The sequence below is a fragment of the Magnolia sinica genome, chromosome 4 (genome assembly GCF_029962835.1).
Source record: "Magnolia sinica isolate HGM2019 chromosome 4, MsV1, whole genome shotgun sequence".
Taxonomy (NCBI): domain Eukaryota; kingdom Viridiplantae; phylum Streptophyta; class Magnoliopsida; order Magnoliales; family Magnoliaceae; genus Magnolia; species Magnolia sinica.
The window spans coordinates 33,077,331-33,101,892 of record NC_080576.1 but is presented as its reverse complement, the minus strand read 5'-3'; the positions used below and the strand labels follow the sequence as shown (position 1 = coordinate 33,101,892).

At 39.2% G+C, this 24,562-nt stretch overlaps 1 protein-coding gene across 1 annotated transcript; it reads left to right on the top strand.

The window, feature by feature from the left end:
- Positions 1-18,888: 18,888 nt before the first annotated feature.
- Positions 18,889-20,226, top strand: LOC131244444 (two-component response regulator ORR3-like). Its single transcript, XM_058244044.1, has 5 exons — positions 18,889-19,261; positions 19,379-19,446; positions 19,575-19,652; positions 19,777-19,847; positions 19,971-20,226. The coding sequence occupies exons 1-5, from the start codon at positions 19,105-19,107 to the stop codon at positions 20,080-20,082; spliced, it is 486 nt and encodes a 161-aa protein (XP_058100027.1). The 5' UTR covers positions 18,889-19,104; the 3' UTR covers positions 20,083-20,226.
- Positions 20,227-24,562: the final 4,336 nt, after the last annotated feature.

The following is a 24,562-nucleotide window of genomic DNA, read 5'->3' as shown; positions in this document are numbered from 1 at the left end:
GTAAGTGGAAGAGACCTCACTATCCGCCTACTAATATCGGGCCTAGCTCATCGATAGCGGACCCATTCCTCAAGCTAGTCAAACTCAACCTAGATATGACCCCCTCACTCAGGCAGGTAAGGTCACACCCCCTTCCAACCGACCATGACACAGTGGGAGACGCGGCCTACTGGCATACGACCCTCTTGTGCTCATGTACCCACTCGGTCTCGATATTGGAGTCATCCTTTGGTACAATCAGGTTTAAGAATTTTCACCCAGGGACATCTATGGTACCTGTAGTGTCTCAAAAAAAAATTCGTACAAAGATCCGAGTACCACCTCAGGCAGAAATTGCTAAGGATTGAATCCTTCAGAAATTAGACGAAAATTAATTAAGTACTAAACTGAATTAAACTGTGAATTAGCTCGAACCACTTTCTATATGAACTGCAAGACTTAAAACTATTAGAATCACTAACTTAACATTTCCTAAAAACCTAAGATCAGTCTCAAAACCCAGTTGCTCTTGGGAGCGCATTGGAGCTCCGTATCAGACTTGGACCGCACGTCGAAAGCCCGATAATCGTGAAACTATAAGGTTATGGCCACTTTACTAGGCTTGACAACCATTACGGGAATCGAGTCCTAGTATCCAGAAACGCACAACTTGAGCCTGGAGCGAAGTGTTTGCGAAACACGAATATCTTTAGAAAATGAACTCAAACTTAAGTGAATTGGGCCGTTCACTTGTAGGACAAATTTAAGATTTTAGACCGTCAGATTCTGACCCAACTACACCCTTGGATCAGGGAAATTTCCTCACGCCCATTCCTATACTTGTGGCCCTGATCAAGAGATGATGACCGTTGAACTGAAACAGGTCCTCCACGATCTATCCACTAATCCGATCGGACCGAAACCTTAACCTGACTTAGATCCATGGTCAGGGAACTTTCTTCAAACCGTATGTGACCAATGGAACTCCAGATGAGTTCCGTTGGCCTGAAACAGCCACCCTTTGGCTATACCTTAAGTATATTATAGCCCTAGGGCCATTAACATCAGTTCTGGGCCTATATAAGGACCTTAACTCACCCCTCTCTCATTCCATACGAATTTTCCTAACCCTAGGAGAGAGGAGAGAAAAGAGGAGAATGGGTGAGGAGAAGAGAGAAAGTTTAGGAGTTCGTTACTAGGATTCATTCCCACTGCTCCTCGTGTTGAATCACCACCCTACCATCGCTTCACCATCGATTCTAGCTTCGATTTAGGTAAGAAATCCTAACCCTAATCTCGTTTTACGAATCTAAATAGAGGAATCAGTGAAATAGCTAACCTATTTCAATGTTTAGGTAGCCGTTGCGCCGTAGATAAAGACGTGGTGTACGAATCGAGTTCGTAACGAGCGTACCGACGAAAGGTGCAGACTATAAACATTTAGGTTATGGTTTTTAAGGCTTTCAATGTTAGTTAATGATTTATGATAGACTTGATTGCTGCCACATGTACTTAGATACAACGTTTCCCATGTATCACACATGTATGAACTATGATGGATATATGATGCATTCCATGTAATTGTTGAAATGTTTAATTGGAAGTGCTATTATGATTTGTACTTGCCATGATTATTAATCTTGGTTATATGTTTGTTGTGTGTAGAACAACTCCTTTGCGAAGGATTTGCTAAAATATATGCTGTAACTAAGTTAGGTCACATATGTATTAATGTATAGGTTACGTGTTTGATAAAATGTCTAAATGAGTAAATGTTTGATGGATTGTAATTATTAAGGGTATTAAGATAGGATTCTCAACTACCTTACCTATATGTATAAATTCCTTCAAGTAACATAAATTTCAAATATGTGATTTATATATGAAATGCATATGTATGATAACATGTTCGATATGTTTGTTAAAATGCTCAAATGAGAATCATATATGAATTGGTTGTTAAATGCTGTTATGACTATCACATGTGATCATCGGTTGTATTTAAGTGTGATTGGGACTACTACGTAGTCTAGGCAATCGATTACGGTTTTCGATCGAGTGGCCGAACTAGTCTTGCCACAAGGGATATGTTCGGTGAATCCTAGCCATACGGTGATTGTCGATAGTGGTTAGGCCACGAGGAGTGCTTATGCATTCCATGTCGATTAATTCAATGTGCATTCATACCATTCAAACTTGTCAAATAAACCGATTGGCTTATTGTATGTTTACCATGTATGGGCACTACTGCTTGAATCTAAGGTACCACTTACCAATGCAAATTCGTTTCAACCATGGTACCACGATCCGTTCAGACTTATGAGTCGGGCATGGTGGTGTATGGGACACTATGGTCGAACTGTCAATATACGCTGGGGTGACGAGCCTCCCCGTAGTGATAAGTGAGCAAACCAAACTCGTGAGTCGAATATGGTGGTGTATGGGACACCGTATTCGAGCTGTCGGCCTATGATCAGGTGACGAGCCTCTCGTAGTGACCTCGAGTATAAATTAGGCTAACGTTGAGGTGACGAGCCTCCCGTAGCGACCTGAACTTGCCTATTCACTGTTTTTAAATCAGTAGTGATGTTGCCCTATAACTTGCCTATCGTTTGTGATTAACTAGGATTGACAACCCTATATAGATCATTGTTTGGGTAAATGATATAAAGGAAGGTACCTTAGCTTCATAAATCTGCTATATGAATAAGTCTAATAAAAAACTCAGCTAACACATGCATGCACCGCATTGCATTTGCTTTGGCGATGAAGGCACAGTGGGAGTAGCATGTGCAACCGTGAGATGGTGTCACTGAGGGAGTGCAGGCGAGGGCATGCATCATTATAGCATATCATTCCTGCATTAACAAGAGTACTTAGGACATGATTGTTGTACTGCTTTATCATTACTGCTTGACTGAATTAATAACATGTTAACCTTTGCCTTATAGTACTACTGAGTTGATCACTCACTCTCACTCTGGGACAGTATTTTAAAACACCAACCAGACTCTATTTTAGTTGCAGATGATGGCGAGGCCTGTGAAGCGAAGCTTGGCTTCTACGATAATGAGGAGGAGTTCTCCTTTATGCAGCTATCAGGTGGGTTTATGTAGACCACGTACTGATCGATGGGATTACAGGGATTATATATTTTAGTCAGACTTTTACATTTTGTATTTTATAAATTTTAGATCAAACATGTATATATTCAGCCTGGTGACGTGATCATACTTTGGGAATTTATACCCACTATTACACTTTAAATAGCTATCACAGTCTTTCGCTTGTCAAATTTAATCATCTCTAGAGTATAATATGCTGATTTAGTGTAATCCCATTCATTTTTAATGCACTAACATGGATAACATTTAACTATCATTATCTATGTTGTATAAGTGATGCAACGAATTTTGGGAGTTGAGCCTTTACTCAACCCTTGATTTTCGAGGCGTTACAGCGCCCCAATGCTAGTAACAGTATTTTCGGTGTCCAATTCTACCATCTATGATATGCTCGCGGAGACTATGGCCCTAATGTCACTAAGGTATATAAAAATCTTATCACACAAATGTGAGATGCATGAATCATACTATCTAGTCATGTAGCAATCATGCGTGTACCGCGCGCTCATGTGGGCAACTCCTCCTATTAGGGAGTCCCATAATAATTTGCCCAATGGCATGTGTTATGATCAATCACTCCTCATATCAAGCATACATATGATGCGCATGGGCATGGATCGTGAAGTTATACTAAGCATGTTATATGATGGTGACAAGGATGGGCCTAGACGGCCTACTCATATCAAGAATGGGCCTAACGATCATGGGGGCCCAACAGTTTGGGTTCCACTAAGAGGAGGTAAGAATGGGCCCAACAATGGGCCCTAGGGAGAGTTACAATGTTGACATTTAACCATCATTGCTCTTACAATGTTGACATCAAACCATCATTGCTCCTAAGACATATATCACAATGGGTCACGTCCCATGGGCCTCGAATACATCACAATGGGCCACATCCATGGGCCTCTCATACATCACATCGGGCCTCACTCATGGGCCTCATATACATCACATTGGGCCTCGCTATCTAGGCCTCGCATACATCACATCAGGCTGCATCACATGGGCCTCATATACATCAAGTGGGCCGCATCACATGGGCCACACCATAAATAGTAGCGGAGATAATGATCGAAAGATCATTTGGACCATACCACAAATAACAGTGGAGATAATGATTTTCATTATTTTAAAATTCACAGGGCCCACCATAACATTTACTTTCCATCCAATCTGTTCATAAGGTCACAAAGACCTGAATTAAGAGGAAAACAAATTTCATATTGATCCAAAGCTTCCATGACCCCAAACGGGTTTCAATGGTAGACGTTCAATCCTCCACTGGTCTTTGTAGTGTGGTCCACCTAATAAACGATGTGGATATAAAACATATACATCAACGGTGGGTCCCACCGTCCAGCCATCTGGACAGTGTGGATAAGACCCTTACATCATGGTCAGACCCACAGAACTTACTGACATCATTCTGGCAGTTATATATGGTGTTGCTGGCCCAATGTCAGATGGACGGTTGGGATGAAACATATACATCTGGTGGGACCCACAGATGGATGGTTGGGTGAAACACATATATCATAGTGGCCCTAGAACTTGCTAACGTTAATACAGCAGATGGATGGTCATCATTCAGTAGATGGACGGTCCAGATATAACACATGCCTCATGATCAGACCTACCGTCTAGAGGTCTGGACAATGTGGATCTAAAGTACACACATCATGGGATGGCCCATGCAGCACCATTCAGATGGACAGTGTGCATGTACAACACATACATCAAGGAGGGCCCCACCTAGCAGAACGTCCAGATGGACAGTTGGATGGAACAGATACATCATGGTTAGCCCCACATGGCACAGTCCAGAAATGGATGGTGTGGAGATAGAACACATACATTAAGGTCGGTCCCATCCCACACATGCAGCACATGTGGGGTGGGCCCCACACACGTGTCAAATGGATTGCAGAAGGATATAACACATACCTCGTAGTTAGATCCACAGAACTTGCTGATGTGATGCAGCTTAGTTGCTGGGACCCACCGTCCCTATCAATGGACGGATGGTATGGATCTACACATCATCAAGGTGGGTCCACACATGTGGATAATAGGTACATTAGGTGGGTCCATGTGGTGGCCCACCAGCTTTGGATTAAAGTTGATATTTGTGTTTTGTCTTTATCCAGGTCTGTCCCATGGTGGACAGCAAGGTGGGTTCCACCAATGAGACGTCCAAAAAATTTTGGATAGTCTGGATTTCGATCAAATCAGGTGGGCCACACACATATATCATCATCATCATAAAAAAAAGGAGAGAGAGAGAGAGAGAGAGAGAGAAAGAGAGAAAGAACGGTGAGATGAAGGGGCCTTGCCACTATGGTCCCCTTAAATACATGCTTCAATACATACATCAAGATGGGTCACACCACATGTGGGCCCTCAAATAAAGATTAATGATGGAAATCTTAAGATCACCTACCTATATCACTCCTTCTTGGTCCCTTGGCTTCCTTAGCTCCTTGGCTTAGATCTTGATGGAGGATGATGAAGTATGGATGGCTAGGATGGGGGATTAGGTGGTAGGGAGTAGGCCACACTTGGGGTTCTTTCTTAGAAAGCTTAGATGGTCACCTCCCTTGGTTGTTTGGGAGTGAAGAGAGAAATGAGAGAAGAGAAGGTGTCGTAAGAGAGATGGGATGGGAGGGATGGATGTTGTAAGAAGAATGACATAAAGGGTATGGGATTGGTTGAATTTTAAATGAGAGAGGGATGGGTGGAGAGAGAGAAAGAGAGAGAGAGAGTTGACTTTGGGTAAGGCTTGAGTAAGAGAGAGATGGGTTGTGTACTTGACTTGTAATTAATTGATTGATGTGATGGATGGTAGAGATTCTCTCAAAATTTACAACTCCCGGCGTTTCTTCGGAATATATGCGGGCCCATAACTCCTAACCTAGGTATCACATTAACGCGGGAGACGTGGCATTGGAACCGCGGCGACGGTGCGGTCGCTAGGGTATAAGTCTCGGGTCGAGTCGACTTGGGTTGACAAGGTGCGACTTAGGACTGCGCAAAAATATTATTTACGCGTCGCAGGTAGCCGGAATTCGACTGGGAGGACCGTGCTAAGGAATGATACGGACTAGGTTACAGGCCTTACATCTCTTGAGAAAGCATATGAGCCCGTGTGTCCTACCAGCATTATTAACGTAAAAAAAAAAAGCTGACACATGTGTGTCAACAGCTAAGCAATCAATAAAATTCCATCAAATATCAGTTCTCAATATAATGGTTGGACGACATGCTCAATATACTAGAATGGGTCAATGTGTTCTCTAAACTAGACTTAAGGAGCGGGTACCATCAGATTCGTATCTAACTCGGTGATGAGTGAAAAATGGTATTCAAGACCAAGGGTTGTATAAGTGGCTAGTCATGCCCTTCAGTCTATCAAACGCACCAAGTACTTTTATGCATTTGATGAATCAAGTTCTAAAACCGCTCACTACCCGATTTGCAATAGTATATTTTGATGACATACTCATATATAGCCAGGATGAGACGGAGCATAGGAAATATCGCAGGCAAGTGCTATAGGTCCTACAAATTAATAAGTTGTACCTCAACTTGAAGAAATGTAGCTTTTAACGGATAGTCTGTTGTTCCTAGGATTTGTTATAACGTCCACGGGCATCCGTGTGGACGATGAAAATGTGCGGCCATTAGGGAATGACCGATTCCGACATACATTTATGAGGTGAGGAGTTTTCATGGTTGGGGACTTTCTATTGTTGATTCGTGCAAAATTTTAGTACAATAGTCACTCTTATTACAAATTGCATGAAAAAATAACCGTTTCAGTAGACCGATGAAGCTGACAAGAGCTTTCATGAGATCAAACATCATTTGTCCACAACACCGGTCTTGGTGCTTCTTAATTTCGACAAGCTGTTTGAAGTTGAGTGTGACGTTTCATATGTTAGAATTAAAGGAATATTATCACAGGAAGGCAGGCTGGTATCCTTTTACAGCAAGAAGCTCAACAAAGCTCGAAAGAAGTAGTTGACGTATGAGCTTGAGTTATACGCAGTTGTTCAGACGCTGTGACATTGGCAGCATTATCTAATTCAAAGAGAGTTTGTTCTGTACACTGACCATCAAGCATTAAAGTTTATTAATAGTTAGACTAACGTGAATCGTGTGCATGTTAGATGGGTTGCATTTTTACAGGAATTCATGTTCGTTTTGAAGCACAAGTTAGGGCAGCAAAACAAGGTGGTTAATGTACTTAGCCGTCGTACATCACTACTTGTTACGATGAGCAAAGAGGTGGTTAGCTTTAACTATCTCAAGAAGCTATATGCTGAGGATGAGGACTTCAAAGATTCTTAGATGAAGTACTAAGAAGGTCATCCCAATGACCTTCATATACAAGACGGTTTTCTCTTCAAAAGGAATCGATTGTGCATCCCTCAAAGTTCTTTGAGGGAGTAAATTATTTAGGAGCTACATGGAGGTGGCCTCGGTAGACACCTTAGGCGAGACAGGATGCAAGCTCTTGTAGAAGAGCAGTATTACTAGCCATAATCGATACATAATGTGGAAAAAGCTATACAACATTATCATGTTTGTCAGACCTCCAAGGAAAAATCTCAGAATACAGGCCTCTACACCTCGTTACCTGTGCCTGATGATCCTTAAGAGGATTTATCTATGGACTTCATGCTTGGTCTGCCATGAACACAACGCGGCATGGATTCAGTGTTCATGGTGATAGATCGTTTATCCAAGATGGCGCACTTTATCCCTGCAAGAAGATCCTCGATGCAACACACGTGGCAAATTTATTCTTCAGGGAGGTCGTACAGCTACACGGGGTCCCCAAGACCATTACTTCTGATCGTGATACGAAGTTCATTAGCCACTTTTGGTAGACTTTGTGGACTTGATTCGATACACGACTTCAATTCAGCAACGCCTACCACCCATAAACTGGTAGGTAGACTGAGGTTGTGAATCGCACGTTGGGAAACCTCCTTTTCTGTATTTCAGGAGAAAAACCGAAGCAGTGAAATTTTTCCTTATCTTAAGCAAAATTTGTAATCAACAACAGGGTAAATCGCTCGACAGGAAAATCACCGTTCCAGATTATTTATGAACTAGTGCCTCACCACATACTTGACTTGGTCTCTTTACCGAAGCTCCCAGGCACAAGCATTGCAGTATAATATATGGCAAACAGGATCATGGTCATCCATGCAGAGGTATAGACCAAGTTACATGCCTCGAACGAGAAGTACAATGAACAAGCGGACAAGCATCGGCGACAGAAAGTGTTCAAGGTGGGCGACCATGTTATGGTCCATTTGCGCAAAGAAAGATTTTCGACCGGGACATACAAAAAATTAAAGAATAAGAAGATTGGACTGGTACCAATCATCCTAAAGATCAATGACAACACTTACATTGTTAATCTTTCAGATGACATGGCGATCTCACGAACTTTCAACATCGCAGACCTGATCGAGTATTATGAACCAGAGCAAGACGAGAACTTGAGGACGATTTTTTTTTGAAGTGGAGGGGACTGATGTAGAGTGAGTCACGGACAGTTTCATGGCCAAGATGGATCAGAAAAGGCCCGGTTGACGACAGAAGTGATCTAGATCATCAGACCTTGGATCGGGCGTATCTCGCAATCCGGAATGATTTATCAGGTGTAAAATATATGATTTTGGGGTAGAACGAGCTACTTTAGCCACCCAACCTGCTATGCAAGCCAGATTTGCGAAATACCCCGAATCGACCGTCGTTTCCCTATTTTAATTCTGTTTTTACTATAAATAGTATGTTTAAGTTTGATTATAACTCTACATCCATTGGGCTTTAAGAGTTGTGCCTAATGTGAAAAGAGCTTAGAATAATTAGGAGAACAGCTTGGTGAAGCCAAATAGGACACTTACTATTTTTGGCCGAAAACCTTGTGCATTAGTAGACATCATGACTGTTTATAAATAGTAAGTTTACTATTTATAGTAAGTTGTGATTTCTAGGAATTTTAGTTATAGTTTGCTTCTGATTTCTCTCCCATTGCTTGGTACCCCTATTTAAAGGGTTGTGAACTCGTTTATTTCATTCATCAATCAAATTATGAATTTATTAGAATTTATTTCTATTCTTCTTGCTTTCTTTCCTCGTGGATTCGAGAAGTCTCTGTGAGGAGTCCAGAGAAGCTCTGTGGATTCGGAATAGTTATCCTTGAGGAAGACAGTGATCAACCTCATTACGTTCATCCTTGCATCAAATTAGAACCTATAAGGAGTACGAGACATTGAAAGGTAACCAACTTAGGAAATGGGTTTTTCACTTTCTTGTTAGAAGATGATCGTAAAACTTATTCAAAAGCCATTAACTTGCCTAATGCTTCTTTTTGTAGTGAAGATGTAAATGATGAATTAGAATTGATCATATCAAATAACACTTGAAAACTCGTAGACCTTCCTCTTAAGAACAAGCCTATAGATGTAAGTGGGTGTTTAAAAATAAACTTAAATAAGATGGGTCCATAAATAACTTTAAAGCTAGATTGGTCGCAAAAAGTTGAAAATAAAAAGAATAATATGATTACTTGGATACCTATTCACCTGTAATTAGAATTACAACAATTAGGGTATTAGTTGTAATAGCATCCATATACAAGCTTTTGATTAAGAGTCCTTAAAAAGAGGTAAGTGGGTTCGGTGCAGTGGTATGAACAATTGTAAGTAAATATGGAGGTCAACGTGAATAGAGAAGGGCAAAGAGACACATTATATAAAGACATTTTTACATCCTTGTGCTTTTGTGTTGGGTGGGTATTGGGTCTATTCTATTGATTAACAACTTCAGATATCTTTGCATGACTACAACCTAGCTGTTGTTGGCCATTGTCCAAAGGATAATATGAGCAGAGAGAGACCCCATTTACATGATCCACTTATTGAAATCGACTTGCAATTTTAGTTAAAATGGGGAGAGTGACCCCACTAATCTTCCTAGTGCTCAACCTTCCTCCCAAAACACATTAATTGAAGAGTACCAAGGATTGTAGTTGCCACCAATGGGAAAAATAGGCTATGACTTAGATCCAATTATGTTGTCTATGATCATCAAGGGTCATGGTTGGGCCTGATTTTCTCATACCTGGGCTACCACTGTGGGACTATACTTTTAGCCCTAAAAAATAAATTAGCTAGCTAAGTAATGAGATCTCTAATGCACTGACGAATTGAATTGCAAGAGGTTGATTGACCTGTTTTTATCCTTTAAACAAATTGAATTGAAAATAATATAAATGAAGGTGATGGAACTGTTTCGCTATCAAGATGAAATATGTATTCATTTGTTGTTTTCTATTAATGTGAGTAGTAAATGGACAAGTTTTCACTTTGCAATTAGACATTACAATGGTTTACCAATAAAGTGAGGAATAATAAAAGAAAATTGAAGATGCATGCATGAGCCCCGCAACCTCAATGCCATATCCATTTGTATAATGAAATGTCTAAGTTGCATGCAAATAGTTAAATCTAATTTGTTCCTTTCAACTCTTACAAGATGGTTAGACTGCCAAGTTTCATCACCTCATATGCAGTAAAGATAGATAAAAATTCAATATACAGGTGGCGGATGAACATTTCATCTAGTAAATCATGCTATAGCTAGTATACATCCATATACATCGAATAGATGTTAAAATAGTGTTTCTAAATTGAGAGTTAGAAGAAGAAATCTACATGAAGCAATGTTATATATTTCCAAGATAAATGATATAAATAGATGTGTATATAGCAAATTCACTGATAATGATTATGTTATAATATGAGTATATATAGATGATATGCTTATGTTTAGAACCAATGTTAAGTTAGTCAATTCGGCTAAGAAATTCATGTCTTCTAACTTTGATATGAAATACTTAGAAAAAGCAAGTATAATACTAGGTATTCAGATAATTAGAAAAGATGATAGCATTACTCTGTTGTAATCTCGTTACATTGAGAAAATATTAAAGAGGTTTGATCATTTTGACTGCTTACCCGTTGGTACACCTTATAATCACATTATGCATTTCAAGAAAAATACATAAAGTAATGTATCTCAACTTGAATATTCTTAAGTAATCAGTAGCCTAATGTATTCGATGAACTACTACATTAGACCTGATATTGCATTTGTAATAGGTAGGCTAAGTAAATATACACATAATCATGTATATGATCATTGGAATACATTGAATAGAATATTGAAATACTTGAAATATATTGTTGCATATTGTATTCATTATACAAGTTATCCTCCTATGTTCGAAGGATATATTGATGTCAATTGTATCATAGATTCCGATGAAACAAAATTCATATGTGAATATATTTTTACTTTTGGTGGAGGTACAATATCTTGAAAGTCTACCCAAAAAACTTGCATTGCTTGATCGACTATGGAATCCGAGTTTATCGCATTAGAAAAGGAATAATTAGAAGTTGAATGGATTAGAAACTTATTAACAGATATAGCTTTGTGGACAAAACATGTGTCTGCTATATTTATTCACTATGATTGTCAAGCAGTTATTGAAAGGGCCAAGAGTAAAATATATAATGGTAAAAGTACACATATTAAACTCTAACACAATATTATCAGACACCTAATGAATGATGGAGTCAAATTTGTTGATTTCGTACGATCAGAAAAGAATCTGACAAATCCTCTGACCAAGGACTATCTAAAGGATTAGTAATGGAAATATTGAAGGTAATAGGGCTGAGCCTAACCGAATGAGCTACTAGTGTCGACAACCCAACCTATACAAGTAAAGATCACATGCGAATGGTTCAATAGGTAAACAACAAGACATCAGGAGACTAGAAAGCATTATAGAGAACTTGCCCCTTCCTATAGTGTAGGTAGTGTAAGTAGCAACGTGTGAGAGGATGAGTTTTTAAATTCTTAATGAATCAATAACCAAATGTAGTAGTGTATCCAGCTGTTGTGTATACTTTATGGAACTCACCTATATGAGTGTGGAACTAGGGTCGCTTTCTATGAGAATATATAAGCCGTTTATTTAAAGCACTTATGAAAATTCATGTAAAAGTGCATGGAAAAAAGGTACCAAATCACAGAATCAACTGTAGTGAAAAAGTTGTGTGAGTGGAATGTATAGCCTTTTACACTTTAATGGTACTAAAGACGGATAATTACTTGATTTTTGTAAACCTGTCTTGCTTACTTTAAATGTCATTTAAAGTTGGATAGATATCGATACTATTATACAATTCTTTTATCTTATACTGAAGTGTTTTGAATTTGAAACATATGGGGGATTGTTGTATTTTAAAAGGTTTTATAAAAATGTGTTTCAAAAATTTAATTTTTTTTCATTATTTCTTGTTTTGAAAAGTGTTTTATTTTTAGTGTATCTCTTATCCCACATCCAAAAGGACAAAAAAAAAAAAAAAAAAAAAACACAGATATATATAAGAGAGGTGTTTTGCATGGGGCTTAAGATCCTTCTCATGGGGCATGTAAATTTGGTATAATGGGAGAGCTATGTCATTAGCCCAAATCTATGTCATTGACCACATAAGCATGCGCACCAAGCCGCGGCCGTGGTCGTGCAAGCACGCGCGCCACACTGAGTCGAGTCGGGTCTAGATTTGGGTCCGGGCTTTGGTCTATGTGAGGTTCGAGAGTACACTCGCACTAATAGTTTTGTTCCGCACTCCACGATTATACTCACACCTGTAAACCTAATGGACTTAACCCATTAGAAATAGTGCTTTTAGCACCTAATCGTAGTCTACATATGGACATACTCATTTTTTTTGAATTCATTAAAAACTAATTATTTCTCTTTGGTTCCTTTAAAATTTTGTCTCTGGTTTAGTGTTGTTTTTTCAATTGAGTTCATTGCTGAGTCAATCACTTCAGTTAAGTTTCGCACCTAGGTCATAGTCATTGCATCCTGGATGCTAACTATTCAAGATACCTGTTACACTTAAGATGCGGTCCAAGGAAGACAGATTTGATTTCAAGCCGAGTGACTCAATCACGCCTTGACTCAAATAAATAAGTCATCTTTTTTTTACTTTATTTTGTTATTTAATTTTTAATTTTTTCAAATATTATCTACCACTTTCAAGATATTATTTTCAACACAAAACCTAAGTCGATGACCACGGGTGAAAAAGTAGGAGAGGCCTACTATTTAAACCTTCCCAGGTCCACCGTGATGTTTACATGCCATCCTCATCATTCATGAGGTCATTTCCACTGGATGAGCTGAAATCAAAATGTTTTAGTCTGATCAGAAGTTCTGTAGTCTCATGAATGTTTCAATGGTGGACGGTCAATCCCCATGTTTTCTGATGTGGGCCACTTGAGTTTTGGATCTACTTTTTTATTTTATTTTATTTTATTTATTTTATTTTTAAACGCATGTCCTAACATGAGTCGGGAACAGCGGGCCCACCTATCTTCCCACCACTCTGCATCCTCATGATCAGGGACGCTGATTGCACACTGACTACCGGTGGTGCTTTGTAAGCTAGCCCACCATGATGTATGTTTCTTATTTATGCTGTTAATTTATTTTTTGTATCATTTTCTGGCATGAGCTAAAAAGAGGGGGATCCAAATCTCAGGTGGACCATACCACATGAAAACATTGGTGATTGAACGCCTATTGTTAATGAATCCTAAGGCTCACTGTAATGTTTTTTTTTTTAATTTAATTTTAAATTTTTAATTTTTCTTTTTCTTTTTTGCCATTTTGACCGGCTTCCAAAGACTCGGATAACAAAGGGAAAACACAAATTAATATCAGCTTGATCCTCGTGGCTCCTAAGAAGAAGACCTGGATGAAGGGAAAACACAAATATCAGCATGATCCAAATAATTTATAGCTCCTAAGAAGTTCCTAATTATTAACGTTCAATCACCACTGTTTACTGTAATGTGGTCCACTTTAGATTTGGATCTGCCGCAAAATTGGGCCATGCCCTAAATGAAGTGATAACATGGATGGATGGATGGCTTGGATGAAACATATACATGTAGTGGGGCTCACATAGCACCGACCAGTAGGGTTTAACGACTCGCTACTGGCGGGGCCAGTATGAAATCAGCGTCCCATGATTAGAGTACACGTCAGCAACATATGGGATGAATACGCAGAGCCTGTTCCGGGAAAATGTCCAATTCCAAGAAAATCTTTTTTCAGTGCAAGCAACAAAATCTGTGGAATAATAATAAAGAAACGCAACTGGCAGTTATTTTTAACAAGCCCTTTTTTGTCTCATATCCTCTTATTTTTCTGAAATTTGTATAACAACCCTTAAATTTTGAATTTGCACAAACGTTCGCCGTGAGATCGCACATGTCTAAAATCAGGCTGATACACCCACACCATCAATATATTCTGCGAGTTTATTTTAAGGCATGGTCACGAAAATGAAACATAAACAAGTTTCCACATTATAGGAAAAGTGGTTATTGACTATTAAAACTTTTTGTGGGCCACAAAAGTATTGGATGAAGCTGATATTTGTTTTTGCCTTTCACCCAGGTCTATTTGACCTTATCAACAGTTTGGATGGTAAACAGGTGGACCTTAAGTAGTTTTTAATGGTGGACACTCAATGACCAATATTTCTTGTGGTGTGGTCAACTTGAAATTTGTATCTTCTTCATTTTTGGCACCACACCCTAAAATAATTCTGCAAAATAGATGAATGGCATGGATATATAATGCATACATTGAGGTAGGCCCCACAATCAGTGTCGCACCCACGTATCTACTTCCCGGTCGCAGCCCAGTCGCACTCTTTCAAAGTCCGAGGAAGAGAAACTAGGAAGTAAGAAATTACTTAAAATTGCATACGTGGCAAAAATAATTTTTAATGAAGTTAGTTTAGATACATCCTGAAGTAATAAAAATTATTTGATTATCTGAGCATCGAGGTTGGTGGACATTTATTAGACGGTCAGAATGAAAATATCCAGTGATTCTATTTCAACAAACAGGCCTCCGTGAATCAAAGGTCAGGATTTCTCAGCGAATCTGGTTTTGGGATTGCATCTCATCCATAGCGATGTGCAATTTATGACGGTCTGCATATCGTCACTCGGCCAGAATACGAAGGAATTTAATTTCGCAAGAAGAAATAGCTGCGCCGGCGTAGAGAGGCGCACTCATATGGTACCGGAAGCACCACAACTTGTGGTGGTACCGAGATTCTGTCGGGGCCCACGTCAATCATTAATCCGATCCACTCCGTCCATCGTATTATTCACCACATTATCACTGTATAAAATAAATTCAAATTGATTCAGGGCTCAAATGAGCCCTAATGCAGGAAAAATGAAAATCAGGCCTGAGAATGCTAAATTCAAGTAGCGTGGCTAACATAAATTTTTTAGTAGAATAATTTTGTGTGTATCTTCATCTTAGTAGAGGGAGTCTTATAATGGATTAGATGGTATATACACGATACTATGGGCCCCACAAACAGTTGAGAAGATTTTCTTGATTGGACGTCCCCTCCCAATTGTTTCTCGTGGTGTGGCCCACATAAGTTTCCATTGGGCTGAGTTTTATTCTCATGGTCTAACAGAAAAGACGCATCTAATGGACGGTGTGGATCAGAAGCACATTTGATGTGGGCCCAACAGCAACCCGGTTCCGCTATCACTGTGCATATCCAATGGTAAGATAACACGTTCCGAGATCCTATCCGCCAGCCTGCCCAGATCGTCGGTTGTCGGATCTCCGCTGAATCCGTAGGATCCGCTATGCGTACCGAATCTTTCGAGAATCGCACCACCGGACGTAGGATCATGGAAAAGGGCACCGACAGATTACAATCGTACGGCGTTGACGACGTCATCGAGCGTCACCCGAATCAAACCGACGGCCAGGAGTTTTTGGCGATAAATTGAAGCAAGGACCTATACCGTTCTTCCCCCGAGTTTCATTCAATTCCGATGACGGTTTCGGATCACAGCCGTTCAACATGAGGGACCTATGGTGGTCACGTGACCCAAAATACCCAGCTGATGGCTGTATAGCCCTGATTTTTAGGGGTTTGGACCAATGAACGTCCAGGATATAACTTGTGTGCCACGTTGGCAAGTACGGGGCGCTTGTGTTAGTAGATTGCGTCCTGACTCCAACTGGACGAACTTTGTCCAGGCAGAGCTACGTGGAGTCTACCGTGACGTATGGATTTTATCCACGTGGTCCACCCATTTTTTTAAAGATCATTTTAGACAATAAGTTCAAAAATGAGTCAATATAAGGCTTAAGTGGACCATACCATAGGATGCAATAGTGATAATAATAGCCACTATTGAAACCTTTTTAGGGCACACCGTGACTTTTATTTGCCATCCAAACTTTTCATAACCTCACAAAGACCTAATGAAAGGAAAACAAAAATATAAGGTTGATCAAAACTTCTAAGGGAATCAAGAAGGAAAACAAAAATATAAGGTTGATCAAAACTACTAAGGGAATCAAGAAGTTTTTAATGGTGAATTGTTTGATATCCATTTTGTGGTCTACTTCAGCCTTGGATCTGTGTCAATTTTAGTCCCATAATCTAAAATGATGTACAAAAATGAATTGACAGTGTGGAGAAAATGCATATATAAGGATGGGCTCCACAGAGACGCTGCCTAGACCGAGTAGAGTCAATCCGCTCCGCTTGTGTTGTGTTACCAGTACACGGGTAAAGTCTCACGCAGCAACCGCAGATCTCTCTGAGCGGATTGCTGCGTGCCCCGCCTGGACGATAATCCGTCCAGGCAGGGCTCTGTGGGGCCCAATGCAATGTATATGTTTTATCTACATCGGATATTCATTTTTATCAGATAATTTTAAGATGTGAGTACAAAATTAAGCCAGATCAAAGCCTCAAATGGACCAAAACATAGGAAGCAGTGGTGATAATGACACCTACTGTTGAAACTTTCCTAAAGGCTATTATGATGTTTATTTGCCGTCCAACCTGTTCATAATAACATATAGACTTGGATGAAGGTAAAACACAAAGATCAGCTTAATCCAAAACTTGTGCGGCTCTCAGGAAGTTTTTAATGTTGGCGTTCAATCCCACTCTGTGATCCACTTGAGGGTTGGATCGGCCTCATTTTTTGGCTCGTTCATTAAAATGATCTTAAAAAATGGATAGACGGCGTAGATAAACCCATACATCTCAGTGGGCCCCACAGAGCCTGCTTGGACAGATTATAATCCACGCGGTGGAAGCACGCTTCCGTTCTCTCTCCACACGCAGATCATACTTCAACGATGACGGTTCTTTCTGTTGAGAAGTGGTTGAGTGCACTTTGAAAGCGACTTGCCTCGACTGAGTAAAACGAGGAGAATATGTGCGCCATCAGAACTGCACATCACGTGGTCCCCACACTCTAGATAGCGTACTTAAAATTCACTCCAGGGACACAGATTGCCTTAAAAAGGTTTCAACGGGGGTGTCATTATCACTGCAGCTTCCTTTGGTGTGGTCCACTGGAACTGTGTACCTGCCTCATTTTTATGATTATAAATTTAAATGGTTTAATAAAATCTATAAACGGAATGGATAAAACACTTACATCACAGTGAGCCCCACAGAGACTTGCCCGGACGGATTTCAGTCCAGGCGGGGGTAGGACGCATTCAGCGTCCCACTCCAAGATACTCATAGTGGGCCACCAGTATACAAATTGTTTTTGGACCACTAGTCTTTTTTTAGATGGAAAAAAAGTTCATTGGTCCACCGTGATGTTTTGTTCCTGTGACATCCATGCCGTACATCATTTGTAGTGGCCCATGTACGGGGAAGCGGATTGGCCGGTGTACCACACACGCGATCTAGCTTATGTATTGACCTTAACAAGTTTTGTGGGTCTGATCATGAGGCATGTGTTATATCCAAGCCGTCCATCCATTTGGAGAGCTCGTAGTAAATCTTGAACCGAAAAACAAGACACATCTAAGGATCAAGTGGAAGATTGAACGTCTACCATTGAAACCCTTTCGACAGTCAGGGAAGGTTTGGATCAATATGATATTTGTTTTTCCTATTCATCCGGGTCTTTGTGATCTTATGAAAGGATTGGATGGATAATAAACGTTATGGTGGGCCCTATGAATGTTTTAGCGGTGAAAATCATTATCCCATTGCTATTTGTGGTGTGGTCCATTTCAGCTTTGGATATGATTCATTTTTTGTATCATCATCTAAAATGATCTTTAAAAATGGATTAACGGTGTGGATGTAATAAATACATCATTTTGGGGCCGTACCCACACCAGCTGTATCGCTGGTGTAGTACAACCATTCCGCTTCCCATTTTCGGAAATGGTTCAAAAAATATTCGGATCAAAACTGAAAACCCGTTCATAAGATAAGTCAAGAGAAGATGAAGTGAAAACACAAACATCAGTGTCATTCAAAACGTGCATGGGCCTGAGATGGTTTCAACGGTGAAAGTCTCCATCTCCACCATTTCCTGCGGCCGGGATTTTCCGTGCTAACATGAGCTGTCACAACTGATAGACCGCGAGAATTCAACCCATACCTCGCACTGGCGTGCAGAGATTTTTGTTGCACATGCACCCTATAACAACGGTCGGATACTCTCGTCCACATCTAACCGGATCTCCAAAGGAGCGGTTCCGATTTTGCACACGTGCTCGCACGAAAGATCCACGTGCTACTTTGTCAAACCATTGACTTTTCTTTATTTGGTTTCTCTTTCAAGCTGCCAAATCGTCAGATAAAAAAAAAAAAAAAAAATCAGAATTCCCATTCTGTCCAGCTGCTGTGAATCTTGAGAGATTGACAACAGCTGAAAGATCTGTGGGCAGTATCGTCCAAAATATCTTTTCCTCCCTTCCTTGGATTCTTCCTTATTAAAAGCCCGAGTAGAAAGCAACGACGCTTCGGCATTTTTCTTACTAATCTTTCCGAGTGTCCGAGTCTCGCCGGGAATGTCAGACTCTACCGTCTATCCAACGCCATGTTGTCAGATTCCGGTTACCGGAGTGGAGCCGGCACCTGTCTCGGAGCTGCATGTTTTGGCCGTGGATGACAGCATGCTCGACCGGAAGCTGATTGAGAGGTTGTTGAAGGGTTCGTCTTATAGAGGTAGATAGGCTCTGGTTTTATGTTATTTTACGATAATGCCATTATTATGCACGAAAGGTGTATTTTCATCATTTTCTTTACTAATTATTTCTTCTTCTTTTTTTCTTTTTTGTGTAGTAACGACGGTTGAAAGCGGTAAGAGAGCGTTGGAATTGTTGGGTCTGGGGAAGGATGTTTCTTTCAAGGTTATTTACTTATTTTAATTTCTTTTAATTTTTATTTTTCTGGGTTTTTTTTTTTTTTTAAAATAGAATTATGTCTATTTTTCAATTTTTTCTTGAAATTAAAGAAACCCATTTTCTTATTTTTGCAGAAACCGAATGTAAATATGATTATTACAGATTATTGTATGCCAGAGATGACAGGATTCGATCTTCTCAAAGCAATAAAGGTAGAATAAAATCACTAATTCTTTTTTTCTTTTTTTAGTCTTTTGATATTTAGTCCCACAATTTTGATAGATACACCCTTTTAATTTCTACATTTTCAATAAAAGATCGTATTATTTGCCACAGGAGTGTTCTGAACTGAGAGAAATCCCAGTAGTGGTTGTTTCCTCAGAAAATGTCCCAACAAGGATCAGCAGGTAATTTATGAGAACTGTCCAGGGCAGTTTCTACTTACATAATTATCAATTAGAATGACTAAATTGCCCTTATTTTTTAAGATAATTATGTGATTGTGTTTTTCGTTTTTATGGCTTTGGCAGATGCATGGAACAAGGAGCGGAGGAATTCCTGCTGAAGCCTCTTCAGCGATCTGATGTACTGCGATTGCATAATCATATGTTGGGGATGAATCGCCTTGGCAGCGTCAGCTGAAATTGCTGGAAAATGCCTGTTTTTTTTTTTTTTCATTGCATGAAATAAAATTCTATTATGAAAAGATTATTGGAAGGCAAAAGTGTAGTTTCATGGAGTTGTGAGGGTATATTCGCCTATTAATATATGCCCACCTTTTTCCAATTCAAAATCATTGGCCAGCGTCCCACAAAATAAAAGGGTAAGTTATTTGATGCTCTGGCAGAGTATGACTTTTGATACGCAGGCACTAAGAAACTGTGTACTCGGCATTTCTTAACCAAATGTAATATTAATCGATTAAATTGTGGAAGTCACCATCTTTGAGTTAGAATCCCCAGATCAGATTGAATGAAGAATATTATGATTAGTGGACACTTGTTTGTTAAAACAGGACCATTGGATATTTGTCATCTCTAACTGGGAACGGATTGACTACTCCCTCTGACACCAGCCCCGTGGCTGGTGGTCAGTGATCTGTGGGCCCCACCATGACGTATGTATTTCATTCATTCCGTTCATCCATATTTAAAGATGATTTTAGGGTTTTATTCCAAAAAATGAGAGGGATATAAATCTCAGGTGGACCACACCACAGGAAAACAATAGTGATAGGATATCCATCATTTAAATCCTACTATGGACCAGTATACTGTTTATTTGACATCCAATCTGTTGATTAGGTCATAAAGACCCAGATGAAGGGAAAAAAACAAATATCAGCTTGATCCAATACTTTTATGGGCCCCAAAAAGTTTTTAATGGTCCACGTTCATTCAACACTGTTTCCTATAATGTGGTCTACTTGAGATTCAGATATACCTCATTTTTTGTGTAATACCATAAAATGATCTAGAAAAATAGATGGATGGCATTGATGAAACACATACATCATGGTGAGGCCCACAGAGCACCGACCAGGGGAGTAGCCAATCTGTCTCCTCTCTAACTGTCTAATAAATGTTCAACAAAGTGGGACCCATGAAGTGGACAGCTTAATTCATTTATGGAAAGTAATCTTAAGAACATGCGTACGTATCACCATGATGCTCTCCCATGTTTGGTTTTTTACCATTTAAAAAGATATCTGTGACTCATCCGTATCTCATGTGACACTTACATGGAGATATTCAGACCATCTGAAATGTGGGTCCCATTATGGATGGAGGATGTATCTAAAACCACAATAAACTAGGAATTGTAATCATCAGATCAATGGCCATCTAATGAATGGTAAAAGCGAGGGCAGTGAGAGTCATTACAAGAAAAGGGGGCTTTAGCCTCGGTTCAAAACCGTGGCTAAAAAGGTAAAAAACTGAGGCTAAAGCCTTTAGCCTCAATTTTACCTCAGTTATCCAAATCAAGATTGAAAACCCCATGGCTAAAGGCTTTAGCCTCAGTTTTAGCAACCGGGGCTAAAATGACTTTTATAGCCTCAATTCTTCAAGTGAGGCTAAAAGAACCTTTTTAGCTTAAGATTTCTCAAAATGTGGCTAAATCAAAATTTTAGCCTCCATTGTTTCCAACTGAGACTAAATCCAAATTTTAGCCTCCATTGCCTCCAATTAAAGCTAAATCTACTTTTAACTTTGGTTCTCAACAACCAAGGCTAAAACCTTTAGTCATGGGAGTTGTAGTCTCAGTTTAGGTAACTGATGCAAAACTGAGACTAAAGATAGATTTAGCCTTTGTTAGCATCAACTGAGGCTAAATTCACTTTTAACCTCATTTCTCTATCAACAAATGATTGAACCTATGCATATTTCACCCATTTAACATTCATCAAGACAATAATCAGCACAATATCAACAAAACAATTAATTTACCAAAACCCATTAAGAGTCTTCAATTCTCAGTCAAATAGACTTGGAATCCCAATCCATAAAACAAGAAAAAACAGAAAGAAAAGAAAAGAAAGAAGAAAAGCAGAGATTGGTTTTCTTCCTCAATCCAAAAGACTTGAAATCTCAACACAAACAGAGAAACCATGAAAATAAGATGGAAATCTCTCTCTCTCTCTCTCTCTCTCTCTCTCTCTCTCTCAGTTCGGCAAAAAACTCAAAAAAGTTAGGTATTAAGTTTAAACTGCAAAATAAAATCACACCGTAATCCGTTCTCCCAATGATGGATTCCCAACAATAAGCCTGCGTGCATATTCTGCCATTTCAGATGCCTCCATTGCATAAACAAGTCTCTGAGCAGTTTATAGGTCTTAGAGAAGGTGACATGCAGCTGTTTCGATTGAGTTCTCCAGTTTGGCGTATTGGTTTTTACCTTGAGCGACTACTCATCAAATCCATTCCATGGGTTGTTCTTAAGATTGTTATCTGCAATGTACCGCAAATGGAAAGATTTAAGATTTTGAATTAACAGACTACATGTTATGATATATTGCAGTAAAGCAAAGTATCTAGAGAGACCTGCATCACAGAAATTGGAGGTATGGGAGGACGGTGGATTTAGGAGTTAGGACAGATCTAATGGAGAAATCTCCCAAATGATCTATCAAAATTTTCATCAATATATATATATATAGATAAACAATAAAAGGAGAAGCTATAAGCATATTTAAATTAACATCCAATGAATCAGCCATTGCCAATGTTTTAAAAACAGTACTGCCCAGAATAGAAATGCCAAGAGAAGCAACATAATGTGTTGTTAGGCCATTGATACGAGATATGTATCTATGTTTGCTTGAAAATAGAAACACAAAACGTGTTAATTAGACATCCAAACCCTGTATTAGGCGGGAACTACCTGGCAGATCATTTGGCCAAAAACTCAAGATGTTTAATCATAGGATACATGTAAGAAAACAAATGGACAATCTTAAAAAACTTGCAAGCTCTCTCTACTTGTTAGTAAGCTAAGCAATACATCCATAATATTTCTTTTACACAATCTAAGAGCTCGAAAATGGAATTATGCTCCAGTAAAAAGATGATCCATTGCCTCTACTTGCTGTTTGACTTTTTTCCGTCAATGAAATTGAACATTTCATGGAGGCAAACAAGTTAGCCGAGTGGAATGATGAGAGGATAATTCACTACCAGGACTCATTTGCCCCCTTCATAATCAATTCCATTGATCTAAATAAAATTCACTTTAGGAAAAAGAGTTTGTGTAATGTCACTAATTTTGTACTCTAGACATAGGCAGAGGTTACTTCAAATGTGGTGGTCTAGATCATATCACCAAGGACTGTGCCAAGAGCTTGACTACAAAGAAGCAAAATCCTAAACATATCTTTATTTTTTTCCTGGTGAGCCATTCAATGGACCATATCTTCAGTTAAACCCTCCCTCCCACTCTTCTTTTTTCCTAAGAAATTCTACAATCGGCCAAGTTTCTCATCTAATCAGCGGTTCTTTGGACATTCAAGGGGAAGAGAGAGATGAGTAATCACCTGATCACATGAGTATGACAAGTTTAAAAGGGCATATGTATTTAAAAACTAGTCCCACTGGAAACTTGCAATAGTAAAAGGGAAAAATGTGTTAATTAAAGGAGAGTACACAACAAATAGTCTTGAAAAGGCTTACAATAGTTAATAGGATCACAAAATCCATTTACAAGAATTTTATTTTCAACTAAAAAAGTTATAATTCATAAGAATTTATTCTTACTGAAAGTCTTAAGAAATCATCATTGAATAATCATGACATTTTTTATTTTCCTTTTCTCACCATCCAAACATGCACTAAGACTTGACAAAGAGACTTTTGAGCATAATCTAACAGTAAGGATTTATTGACTGTGGTCGTAACTGTCACAAAGAAGACGCATGTGTATAATGTGGCCAATGTTTATACAAGGTCAGGTCCTCTATAATGTTTGAAGGCATAGCTCTCTCTCTACAACTTTGCCCAAGGGGCCCACTGTTGTTTGTGTATGGAATCCCACTTGTCCATATGTCTTTTCACCAAGAAAGTAAGATGTACAAAAAATAAGGCGGCTTCAACAATCTCATGGCCTACCAAGAGATTTTCGAAGTTTTTGGGTGGATGTCCATTGCTTTCTACGCATGGCCTATCTAATGATCGCAAAGACCTTACTGGTAGAGTTCATTAGATTGGCCAATATTTATGCCCTCCTGGTTGATAGCTACACCCTTTCTCAGCTTTTAGTAATACAAAAGTACACATTGGTGCTGCTTTGCTACCAAAAAGAAGAATGTACTGCAAAAAATAAAGGAAAAGAAAGGGTGTAGCTGAAAACTGCAATTTCATCCTCTTGAAATGAACTTGACAGTGAAAGAAGACAGACAAATCTGAAATTTTAACTAAAATATTCCATAATTCACCAGATTCAGCAATCATATATGGCAACGGAAGCCAAGAAAACAACAAATTGAAATCGGTAGATCTAGAGAGAAACAGTTACTAGCATTTATGAAATTTGAAAAAGCGACAGAAAGAGATAGAGAGAGGAAGAGATCAAACAGGTACAGAGCACTAATAACCAAACCTACTGCCTCATTTGTACGAAATAGGTACAG

Excerpts from the sequence above, each read along its gene's own strand:
- LOC131244444 (XM_058244044.1), top strand. The coding sequence starts at position 19,105 with ATGTCAGACTCTACCGTCTATCCAACGCCATGTTGTCAGATTCCGGTT. Across the intron at positions 19,447-19,574 it reads GGAAGGATGTTTCTTTCAAG|AAACCGAATGTAAATATGAT; the intron begins GTTATTTACTTA and ends TTATTTTTGCAG. Across the intron at positions 19,653-19,776 it reads ATCTTCTCAAAGCAATAAAG|GAGTGTTCTGAACTGAGAGA; the intron begins GTAGAATAAAAT and ends TATTTGCCACAG.